We start from the raw sequence: 13137 nt of genomic DNA on the forward strand, positions 1-13137 counted from the left end.
CCTCTCCCACACTCTGGGAACCAGCCAAACTGTCCTTCTTTTTCCTACTTTATACATGTCACTCCATCTCACTTCTCCATGCCTTTATAGTAACCACCTTTCATTTCTTTAATACACTCTATTATCACCTCTACCGCAAAAAAATTACTCTCTTCCTTCAAGAGTTCAAGTCTTACCTTCTAGATGAAGCCTTTACTGATTCCCCCCAACTGCCAGTGCCTTCCCTCTCAAACTACCTTGTATTTAATTACTCCATGCTTATTCTGTGTATATTTGTGTGAATACATATATATACATCCATATATACATATATGTATAGGTATATTCCCATTACAACATAAACACCTTGACAGTACTCCTGGCACGTAGCAGTGACTGGCATTTAGTAGGGGTTTAATAAATGCCTGCTGAAGGACTGATAGATCATAAAGTAACTGCCCCAAAGAACTAGCACTTTAATGACTATATCCACACTACAAATATGCAACTTACCACACATGAAGGCAACAGTTCGTAGGGTTTGCTGCATTAGGATCTGTGTAACTGGGGAAAGGTTATGGTGTGTATAATGAGACATCACAATACCAGAGAACAGGATGGCCATGATACCTACAGAGAAACAACCAGGAACAGAACCTAGTAAATGAGGATAACAATCATTCAATGGGTTTAACAACCATTTATTGGATGCTATACACAGAGATGAATATCACTCAGGTACCCGTCTTCAGGAAATTACAATTTGTGCGAAAAATAGAGGGTAAAGAAATTAATTAATTCCCACCAACCAGATAATTAATTCCAGAAATAGGTGTTTAGCTGGTTCCTATAACACTAGGTAATATAACAGGGTAGTAAGACAAGAATAGTAACAAGGAAGTAAGACAACAATAATAACTGTTAACACAAAACACAATATATGAAGTACTATCAGAGTTCTTCAGACATGGAAGGTTTGTGGAAGAGATGGTATTTGATCAGGGCTTTAAATGATAGATAGGTAGAAGATGGATAGAGAGGAGAATAAATATTGTTTCTGAAGACAGTCAAAAGAGATCCCACAAACTTAATTCTAGCATACAACAACTCTTATTACCAGAATATTCTTCCTAAAACCTCACATCACAGCTTCAGATTATTTTCTATTCTATCCTGGCAGCTAGGTAGTACAATTGATGAAGCACTAGTCAGGAAGACTTAAGTTCAAATTTTGTCTCAGACACCAGCTGGATAAGTCATTTAACCTCTATCTACCTCAGATTTCTCATGTGTAAAATAAAGATAATATTAGAACCTCAGACTGTTATAAGAATAAAATGAGATTATATATGTACATTGTATATATGTACATATACATATACAGTGCTTTCTAAAATTTACGGCACTACATAAACACTAGTTATCATTCAGTTCTATTAGGCAGAAATGAATTAGCTGATCATAGTTGTCTTGTATAGCAAAATTCAGAAAAGGAACATCATAAAATTTTCTAATATCCTAATGGGAATTTATAGCAGAGGATCAGAGAATCTTTGTTCTAGAGCCTGAAGAAACGTTAGGAGCCATTTGGGCTGATGTTGGTAGTTCAGTTGTTTTTCAGCCGTCTCTGACTCTTCATAATTTCATTTGCTGTTTTCCTGTCAAAGATATTGGACTGGTTTGCCATTTCCTTATCCAGTTCATTTTACAGATGAGAAGAGAAAGTGCTAACTTTAATATTTTACAAATGAGGAAACTGAGACCCAGAAAAATTAAGTCACTTTCCCAAAATCACATGGATAGTAATTATCTGAGTCAAGTCAAACCAACAAGCATTTATGCAGCCTCTAATAACAACAACAACATAATAATGATAAACATTTATATAGTGCTTACTATGAGCCAGGCATTGTGCTAATCACTGGAGTATACAAAGAGAGGCAAAAACAGTCTCTTGGGAGAGGCAACATGCAAATGACTATGCACAAACAATATACATAATGGATAAATTGGAAATAATCTTAGAGGGAAGGCATTGGGAAAGGGGATTGAGAAAGGCTTTTTGCAGAAGATGAGATTTAAGATGAAACTTGAAGGAAGCCAGGAGGGAAAATTCTAGGCATGAGGGACAGCCTGTGAAAATGCCTAGAGTCTGAAGTCAGAGTGTCTTGTGGGAGGAACAGCATGGTGTCAATGAATTGTAAAGTATATGGAGGGGAGTAAAGTAGAAAGAGTCTGAAAAAACAGGAAAGGGCCTAGTTACAAAGAACTTCAAAAGTCAAACACATGATTTTTTATTTGATCCAGGAGGTAAAAGTGATTCACTGGTGTTCACTTAATCAGGGATGACACAGTCAGACCTGTGCATTAGGAGTATCATTTTGCCAGAAAGATGGACTGAAGTAGGGAGAAATCTGAAGCAGGCAGACCAACTAGAAACTTACCACAACGGTCCAGAAGTGAAGTGAAGAAGGCCTGCAATAGGGTAGCGGCAGTGTTAGAGGACAGAAAGTGTTGTATACAAAGGGGTATTGTGAAGCTCAAATGAGATACTGGATATAAAGTACTTTGCAAACCTTAAAGTACTGTTAAAGTTCTAGTTATTATTATCATTAATAGCCTCTAGTCTCTAGGCCTCCAGTCTGGTGATGACTTCATTCCCTGAGTCTTTTGCAGCACTCCTACTGAGCTCAGGTAATGTTTTACAGCAATACAGAGGTGTGCTGAAAAATGTTTAACAATGGTTCTGGGGAGGGGGTAAAATTTATTACATAAATGTTTAAGTTCAATCTTCATTTTTAATACTTTCTTAAGTCTAGGCAATCAACCATAAAGCCCTGATTGCATTTCTGGGGTGAAAATTTAAACACTGGTTACCACTGGTTCCAGCACATCCCTGGGTAAAAAAAGATGTTGCCATGGAAGAATCAACAAGACCTGACAACAGACTGGTTATAGAGGATGAGAGAGTGTGGGGGAAAAATAATGAGTTCAGTTTTAGTGAGTTTAGGATGTCTATACAGGATATCTAGTTCTACATATAGGACTAGAGGTTAAAAAAACAATAGGGCTATCTAAACAGATCTGAGAATCAAATGCATAGAGGTGATAAATGAATCAATGAGAAACGGTGAAGTCATCAAATGATATAGTATAGAAGGAAAAGAGTCCTTGGCAAATGACTTCAATTTTTTCAGTTTAATATAAAGCAAGTTTCTCTTGAGAGAACAAGGGTAGGAGAAGCAGGGAAGATTTTAATCTTTTAGGGTGGATGAAAAGGTTTGGAAATTCCATTCTGGTAAATGGAATAGTGAATCAGTTAGGGAGGTACAAAATGCAGCAGTGAATGCCAAGTTGAGAACTCAGAGCTGGGCTTTGAACTAAGATCCTTTGACTTCAGGCAGTTCTCTTGCTACTATACCATGCTACCTCCAATATAGAAAATTTTCTACTAAGCTGCCAGGATATGTCTTTGATGATATTATCAAAAACATATATGAGCAGAAAAGGAGATGGTATGGTTATGAAGGGAGGGTAAGGAATAATAATAGAGGAATGGCCTGAATACAAAATTAGTATTCTATTGTACTATTAAAAAAAAACACAGAGGAAATACTCTACCATGTTCAGTGGATACTCTATGCAAGATTTACAGCAAAACATAGACTAGAATTATACATAAAGAACATTATGGATTGATAGTGATCTGGCAGAGAGAACATTCACATTCTTACAATCACTGATTCATAGAACTATTAAGGTTTTATATACACAGTCCTAGTCTCTTTTGAGATCCAGAATCATATCACCAACAGCCTATTAGATATCCTTGAGGGATATGTCCAAAATTGAATTTATTATTTTTTTCTCTCCTGTACTTTCCTTTTACTGTTGAGGACACCAACAACCTCTCAGTCACCTAGGCTGGTTCATATCTCAGTCAACCTTGAGTATTCACTCTCACTCACCCCATATATCCAAGCAATTACCAAATCTTGTGACTCTTATTTCCCTAACATCTCTTCTATAAGCTCCTCTTGTTGATTAATACAACTACTACCCTAGCCTCATTGGTGAACCTAGTGAGTGAGGTTCATGCCCTGATTACTTCTTGCCTAGACTACTGCAACTGCCTCCTATTTCATCTTTCTGCCCCAAGCCTCTCTCTCCATAATGCAATCCCCTTTCCACATAGCCACCAAAATAATTTTTCAGAATCATAGGCCTGATCATGTTACCTGCTCTGCCCACCTCATCAAATTCTAATGGCTCCCTGTTGCCTTAAGGATCAATTATCACTTTCTCTGTATGATATCAAAGCTCTTCACAATCTGGACCCTTTCAACTTTTCCAGTCTTCTTACACACTATGCTTCTACATGAAGTATATGGTCTAGCCATACAGGCAACACATAGCATTCCATCTGTCACTGTGCATTTTTAGTGGATATCTTCCATACCTAGAATGCATGCCCTTTTCACCTACATGTCTTGGAATCTGTGGTTTTCTTCAAGACTGCTCCAGTGTTATGTTCTACGTGAAGTCTCTTCCTGATCCCTCTAGATGCCCTCAAATAACCCTTTTTATTCATTTTGTACATATTACTTATACATTTATACGTATGCATGTTATCTCCCCATTAGATAATGTAAGCTTTTTAAGGACAGAAAATTTTTTCCCCTTTCTTTGGGCAGAGAACAGTGTTGGGTTCTGAGTCAGTAAGACCTGAGTTCAAATTTTGCCTCAAACGCTAATGGTGCCCAGTTAGTATCTGGGCAAATCATTTAATCTCTTAGTCTCAGTTTCTTCATCTATAGAAAGAGGATAATTATAGTGCCTATCTCCCAAGATTATTGAGGATGAAATAATATAATACACATAAAGCACTCTGAAAACCTTAAGATTATATATATGTTTTCTTTCATGCCATGACCAAATATGGAAATGTTTTGCATGATTTTATAATTTATACATATAATTTGAAAAAAAAATAGTATTCAAGGTAAACAAATTACTATTGATTAGAGAAATGCAAATTAAAACAATTCTGAGGTACCAACTCACTCTGATTAGAAATTACAAATGCAGAAGAGAATGTGGAAAAATAATGAACTGTTGGTGGAGTACTGAAATGGTCCAATTATTTTGGAGAATAATTGAGAACAAAGCCCAAACCCTTTGACCCAGCAATACTATTACTAGGTCTATAGCCTAGAGATCAAAGAAAAACGAAAAGAACCCACATGTAAAAAAAAACATTTCTAGAAGCTCCTTTTGTGGTGGTAAAGAATTTAAATTAAGGAGATGCCCATCAATTGGGGAATGGCTGAACAAGTTATGGTATATGATTGTGATGGAACTATTGTGCTGTAAGAAATGATGAGCACACAGACTTCAGAAAAACCTAAGAAGACTTACACAAACATACAAAATTAAGTGAGCAGAACCAGGAGATCACTGTACACAGTAACAGCAATATTGTATGGTGATAAACCATGAAAGACTTATCAATTCTGATCAATACAATGATCTAAGACAATTATGAAGGATTCAAGATGAAATATACTCTCTGGGAAGCAGCTAGGTAGTACAGTGGATAGAGCATCAGCCCTGGAGTCAGGAGGACCTGAGTTCAAATGTGACCTCAGGTACTAAGTAGCTGTGTGATCATGAGCAAGTCACTTAACCTTGATTGTGAAGGAAGAAAGAATGCTATATACCTCCAGAGAGAAAACTGATAAACTCTAAGTGCAAACTGAAGTAAAATTTTCTCATTTTCTTTACTTTCTTGCTTTTCTGGGGGGAGAAGGGGAATGACATGGCTAGCATGGAATGTTTTGCATACTTTTATATGTATAATTGATATAATGCTTACCTTCTCAGTGGATGGAGGAGGGGTTCAAGGGATAGAAAGAATTTGGAACTCAAAATTTTTTTTTTAATTAATTTATTTAACTTTTAACATTCATTTTCACAAAATTTTGGGTTCCAAATTTCCTCCCCATTTCTCCCCTCCCCCCACCCCAAAACACCAAGCATTCTAATTGCCCCTATCACCAATCTGCCCTTTCTATCATCCCTCCCTTCCCTTGTCCCCATCTTCTCTTTTGTCCTGTAGGGCCAGGTAACTTTCTATACCCCATTGCTTGTATTTCTTATTTCCTAGTAGCAAGAACAGTCCTCAACAGTTGTTCCTAAAACTTTGAGTTCCAACTTCTCTTCATCCCTCTCTCCCTACCCATTCCCTTTGGGAAGGCAAGCAATTCAATATAAGCCATATCTGTGTAGTTTTGCAAATGACTTCCATAACAGTCGTGTTGTGTAAGACTAACTATATTTCCCTCCATCCTATCCTGCCCCTCATTGCTTCTATTCTCTCTTTTGATCCTGTCCCTCCCCAAGAGGGTTGACTTCAAATTGCTCCCTCCTCCCATTGCCCTCCCTTCCATCATCTCCCCACCCTGCTTATCCCCTTGTCCCCCACCTTCCTGTATTGTAAGATAGGTTTTCATACCAAAATGAGTGTGCATTTTTATTCCTTCCTTTAGTCAAATGTGATGAGAGTAAACTTCATGTTTTTCTCTCACCTCCCCTCTTTTTCCCTCCAATAAAAAGTCTTCTGCTTGCCTCTTCTATGAGAGATAATTTGCCCCATTCCATTTCTCCCTTTCTCTTCCCAATATATTTCTCTCTCACCACTTAATTTCATTTTTTTAAGATATGATCCCATCCTATTCAATTCACTCTGTGCTCTGTCTGTGTGTGTGTGTGTGTGTGTGTGTGTTTGTAATCCCACCCAGTACCCAGATACTGAATAGTTTCAAGAGTTACAAATATTGTCTTTCCATGTAGGAATGTAAACAGTTCAACTTTAGTAAGTCCCTTATGACTTCTCTTTGCTGTTTACCTTTTCATGCTTCTCTTCATTCTTGTGTTTGAAAGTCAAATTTTCTTTTCAGCTCTGGTCTTTTCATCAAGAATGCTTGAAAGTCCTCTATTTCATTGAAAGACCATTTTTCCCCTGAAGTATTATACTCAGTTTTGCTGGGTAGCTGATTCTTGGTTTTAGTCCTGTTCCTTTGACTTCTGGAATATCATATTCCACGCCCCTCGATCCCTTAATGTAGAAGCTGCTAGATCTTGTGTTATCTTGATTGTATTTCCACAATACTTGAATTGTTTCTTTCTAGCTGCTTGCAATATTTTCTCCTTGACCAGGGAACTCTGGAATTTGGCCACAATGTTCCTAGGAGTTTCTCTTTTTGGATCTCTTTCAGGAGGTGATTGGTGGATTCCTTGAAAGATGATGTCTAGGCTCTTTTTTGATCATGGCTTTCAGGTAGTCCCATAATTTTTAAATTGTCTCTCCTGGATCTATTTTCCAGGTCAGTTGTTTTTCCAATGAGATATTTCACATTATCTTCCATTTTTTCATTCTTTTGGTTTTGTTTTGTGATTTCTTGGTTTCTCATAAAGTCATTAGCCTCCATCTGTTCCATTCTCATTTTGAAAGAACTATTTTCTTCAGTGAGCTTTTGAACCTCCTTTTCCATTTGTCTAATTCTGCTTTTTAAAGCATTCTTCTCCTCATTGGCTTTTTGAATCTCTTTTGCCAATTGAGTTAGCCTATTTTTCAAGGTGTTATTTTCTTCAGCATTTTTTTGGGTCTCCTTTAGCAAGGTGTTGACCTGCTTTTCATGTTTTTCTTGCATCTCTCTCATTTCTCTTCCCAGTTTTTCCTCCACCTCTCTAACTTGATTTTCAAAATCCTTTTTGAGCTCTTCCATGGCCTGAGCCCACTGAATATTTATTTTGCCTGTTTGGGATACAGAAGCCTTGATTTCTATGTCTTTCCCTGATGGTAAACCTTGTTCTTCCTCATCAGAAAGGAAGGGAGGAGATATCTGTTCACCAAGAAAGTAACCTTCTATGGTCTTATTTTTTTTCTCTTTTCTGGGCATTTTCCCAGCCAGTGACTCGACTTCTGAGCTTCCTCTTCACACCCACTTTGCCTCCACATCTGCCCAGCCAGGGCTTGGGGTCTGAGATTCAAATGCTGCTTCCCAGCCTCAGGGCTTTGGGTGGGGGGCAGGGCTGCTATTCAGTGTGAGATTAAGTTCAGCTGCTCGGGTAGGGGCAGGGCCGCCACACTGAACTCAGTTCCCTCTGGGGGTTTACGTGGAGACTTTCAATGCATCTGAGCTCCTGTCTGCTTTGGGAGCCCTTGTCCACTGCTGCCTCTGCTGCTACCTCCCAAGGGGGCCTGAGTTATGGAGACACCCCCCTCCCCTCTCGGCAAGCTGAAAAGACCCTCTCACTGACCTTTGGTGCCTGTGGGTGGAGGGACCTGCGAGGCTGCTGGAGATTCTGTCCCTGAAGCCTACTTGGATCTGCTCCCCCTGCTCCCCTTGGTGCCGCGTGGCTGAGGCAGGGCTGGGCTCTGCTCCGGGTCTGGTGCGCGATGGACCTTTTATGTCGGTTTTTCAGGTCTCTCTGGAACAGAAATCTCCTCCACTGCATTGTTCTGGGGCTTCTGCTTGCTCCAGAATTTGTTGGGAGTTCTTCTTTACAGGTATTTTATGGGCTATGGGTTAGGAGGTAACATATGTGTGTCTTTCTACTTCGCCATCTTGGCTCCTCCCCCCCAGAACTCAAAATTTAAAAAAAAAAAGGTTAAAAATAATTTTTTAAACTCTCAAAAGCTGGAGAGCTATCAAATAGGGTGAAACTGAGAAACGGCTACCGAATTTAGTAATTAAAATATGCATGAGGGTTTAGACTTGCACATATTTACAAAGCTATTAACTGTTAAAACTAAGACCCAAACCTAGATCTTCTGACTGCCAGTTCTATGCTTTTTCCACTGTAATGCAATTAATGTTTCATATTTCAGTGTCTGGTGGATTTATTTCCTGCTTGTAAACATTATATCATTGATTTAGAGCTGGCAAGGGTTTTCAAGGCCACTAAATTCAATTCTCTTATTTTTTATGGATGAGAAAACTGAAGCACCAAAAAAATGGAGTGACCTGACTAGCTGAGGCAACCCAGGGCTTCATAACTCCATATCCAGGGCCCTGTCCTCCAAGTCAAATGCCTCTTAATTTTTTGCTTCTATTAGAGATTGTGGAAGTATACTGAATATGGGAGACAAGAGATTTGAGTTTAAGTTCCAGTTCTGCCATTTACTAGCTCTGTGAGCATGAACAAGTCATTTCATATCACTGAGCCTCAGTTTCCTCACACATAACAATTTATGTACTATTTACCATGTGAGCTGTTCATGTACCATGAAGCCGTTCTTGAAAAGACTATTTTGTAAACTTCAAATTACTGCACAGATGTGAGCTACAATTCCTACAATTACACAGGTCCCCAAATCCATGAATGCCATAAGAAATTAGAAAGCATAGTTATTCTGACTGAAGAAAAGCCAAGGAATGAACTCTGAGGTCACTATCAAAAAATCCACACTGATATATTTAATATGCATTTCTCCACCAAATAGCTGATGCTCATCCAGGAGCAAAAAATAAGATTGCTCAGAAGGAAATTTTTTGGTACCTTTAGCATTTAGCACAGTACTTCACATAAAATAAAAGTTTAATAAATACTTGATGATGATGATGATGGTGGTGATGATGGTGGTGGTGGTAGTGAGGAACAGAGGTAAAAATAAGTAAGATGACATTCAATGTTCTTCAACATTTGAGGAGCACAGGTTACTTAAGCACTAAAATCTGAGAAGGACAACACAGAAGGGCATAAACTAGAATGAAAAAATATTAGAAGTTTTACATCCTGGCATGAGGTTAAAATATGAAATTTACAAACAGTTCCTCACTTCATTAAAGTGACTAAATGCCTTTTCTTCCTTTGTAATAATGATAATAATAGTAACCATAGCTAACACTTATATGGCACTTTCTATGTGCCAGGCATTGTGCCATATATCTATAAATATCTCATTTCATCCTCACTATGACCCTGAGAGGTAGGTGTCCTATTTTACAGATACGGAAACAGAGGAAAACATAGATTAAGTGACAAGACTAGAGTAATATAGCTCATAAATGTCTGAGATTGGTTTTGAACTCATGTCTTTCTGACTCTAGGCCCAGTGCTCTAACCATTGTACCACCTAGCTGCCCAAATAGAAATCACATGACCATCCCATCAGTCTTCACTCTTTTTGTGTTTTCTAATGAACTAATAAAATCATATATGTTATCTAGGTATGTTATTAGACACTAAAAGTAAGCTTCACCAGGTACAGCGCTCTGCACATGGTAGATACTTAACATTATCTGTCTCCAGAAAGTAAGTTGTTGAAAAAGAGAAATCTGTCCATTATTACCTAAATGGGCCCATGAGAAATCATGGAGAAAAAATTTCAAATATCTGGTAACTATAATAAAACACCCTTCCATACATTTTTGGCACTTAACATTTTTATTGTACTTTCCTTACAATCCTATAAAGTAGATGAAATTAAACCCTAGAAATTTTCAGTAAATTGCCCATGGTCTCATAGCTGATTACTGTCCAAGCAGAATGTAGGCCCAGATCCTCTGACCTCTAAGTCTAGTTAGTGCTTTTACTACAACACTAAACTGCTCCACACAATGACAAAAAACAAAATATATAGCACTTTGACACTTCTCTGACATGCATACACGCTAATATCTGTGTTATTTTATCTGTGCTCCATGAAGGTGGAAAAACTGTGTCTTTTCTAGGGTTCTAGTCAAAGTAAGTACTTAATAGATAAAATTGTATTTGGTTGGACCTGCCACCAATACTAATGAGAAGGGCAAAATGTCAGAGAATAATACAGATAGAGTTACAGATTCTAGTTTCCCAGGTTGAAATTCTTAAAACTTCTAAAATTATCTGGACTAGTTAGTTAGTAGATCAAATTTTGGAGTCCAAAATGCTGGCTTTGAATCCCAGCCCTCTCTCACTACTAAGTTTCTCGATTATGGCAAGGTCTCACTGTTAATCTGTGTATCACTTAGCACACTGCTATTTAGGGACATAGCTTACTTAACGATTTTTGATTGATTGTATGATCATAACCAAGTCGATTAACCTCTTTGAACCTTAGCTCACAACCTCAGATGATCTCTAATATCTCTTTCCTGTTTAGATAGCTATGTAGTTCCAGGTCTCAGGTTCAATTTCTTTATTAGACTTACGCAAAGCTTCCAACTGTGCCCCAAACCCTGAACAAGCATTTTATTATCAGCATTTAGTTATAAGGATGATAGTTCTATTCCAAAACACCCTGGAAAGTCAACTTAGCACTCATATCCTACTGATCTTATCACTTAATTTTCATTCATTCTATAACCTACCTGAGAGAGAGATGCCTTCTGCAAGTCCATAAGGAAGATATGCAAAGATAATCATCATTCCAAACTCCAAGGAAGGTGTCTTCCTTAAATCAATATGCTTTAACACTTGAAGCACCAAATGTTATGGAAAAAGGGCCCAGGAACAATGTATTACAATTTCAGAAAAGGTATAAAGCTGCTGTTTTTATCCTCTGAACAATAACTAAATATTAAAGATTTCAAAATATGCCTAGGTTACAAACTGACAGTGATTTAACTTTGGAAGGAAATTAAATGTTAGAAAAAGGGACATAGAGAATACTGTATATAAAAAACTCAGATCTTTGAATTCTTTAAAAAAGAAAACAAGTAAAGGAACCACAAAATCAGCCTGAATTCAAATAATAGAAATCAAGACATGGAATCTGAAGGCTGGATTCAAATTCCAGGTCTGCTAGTTACCTACTACCTGTGTGACTTCATACAAGTTGTTTAATATTTCTTCTTTGAGTATTCTCCTTTTTAAAATAAGAGATGGAAATATCATTAGTGTCATGACAGAGTCAATGCAGTACATGGGAACTATAGGAAACCTGTACTATTCCTAGGCTGTTGAGTCTGAATATCTCCCCTGTGCCACAGCAGCTCCCAGGGCCAGGGTTTCAGCCTGAAAGCTCAAAGGCCTTTTCCTGACTGATTTCAGTACTTTAAGAGTTCAGTTCCACAGGTCTTTAATTGGAGACTGAATAACCACTAATAACTTCAATTAGAGGACAGTCATGATTCAGCGAGGGATTATACTAGTTGGCCTAAACTTCCTCATCTATAAAATGAGGATAATAATGTCAATCCAACCTATCTCAAAAAGTGGTTGTATGGATCAAATGATATATAAGTAAACTCTGCAGTATTTATATGGTTTTATGATTATAGTCTTTTGATTTTGGCAGGGAGAGTACAATAACAGGCAATAAACTCTTGTTCTGAAAACATTTTATAACAGCAATGATAATCATACTTATTTTAGTCTTCACAGTTTACAAATTGTTTTATTTGTATTATTTCATTTGAAACTTGCGAAAATCCTGTGAAATAAGTGAGGCAGGTATTATCATCTCTACTTTACAAATAAAGAAACTGAGTCAACTGATCCCCAATCCAGTGTTCTTTCCATTATATTATGTACTTCTCTCACATAATTCATAGCCTAGTACCCAGCTGTTTCTCCTTTTTCTTGGGGAATCTCTACAACTAACCTTCTCTGATGGAGATGGGGCTCTTCTACTTCAAAATACTCCATAGCCCATAGTCATATACATCTCTTTCTCTTCTCTCCTTCCCCACTTCTCTCTGTCTCCATTTCTCCTCTCAGTCTCTCTCTCTCTGTCTTTCTCTTACACACATACACACACTCTGAATTTTCTCTATCTCCTGGTATCCAATTACTTAGTTTTAAAGCAAACTTAACTATTAAAAATGGTATGAAAAAAAGGAGAACAGGAAACTGGAAAAACTTTCTTTTTATCCATGTACTTCTACCGGTCCCAGGTCAGAGAAGAGCTCTGATCTACATTGTCTACCCATACCAACAAAATAGCAAATTCTTGAAATACTGGAATAAATTTAGACAACGTAAAAAGTCACTAGATTTTTTGAAAAATTACAAGTTCACAGTAATAGTGTAGACAGTTATGCATGGCAAAACAGACAATTTGTTCCAACTGCACAGCAAACTGTCTGACAAGATGGCCGAGGTAGCATGCCTCACTATGGCATGAAGTAGGCCTAGAAATGGACTGCCAATTGATTCTATTTTAGACAT

General features: G+C 37.6%; 1 protein-coding gene across 2 annotated transcripts in view; it reads right to left on the reverse strand.

The window, feature by feature from the left end:
- The window catches only part of SLC9A8 (solute carrier family 9 member A8), a 124374-nt gene that overhangs the window by 51110 nt on the left and 60127 nt on the right, over window positions 1-13137 (reverse strand). For both annotated transcript variants that reach the window (XR_011972352.1, XM_072633580.1), the window contains exons 10-11: window positions 11337-11442; window positions 493-609 (exon numbers count right to left, since the gene is read on the reverse strand). Coding sequence is in view for 1 of the 2 variants with exons in the window: in XM_072633580.1 (XP_072489681.1) it covers window positions 493-609; window positions 11337-11442 (223 nt within the window). In the remaining variant the exon portion in view is untranslated. The remainder of the gene's footprint in view (window positions 1-492; window positions 610-11336; window positions 11443-13137) is intronic.

The sequence above is a fragment of the Notamacropus eugenii genome, chromosome 1 (genome assembly GCF_028372415.1).
Source record: "Notamacropus eugenii isolate mMacEug1 chromosome 1, mMacEug1.pri_v2, whole genome shotgun sequence".
Classification (NCBI taxonomy): Eukaryota; Metazoa; Chordata; class Mammalia; order Diprotodontia; family Macropodidae; genus Notamacropus; species Notamacropus eugenii.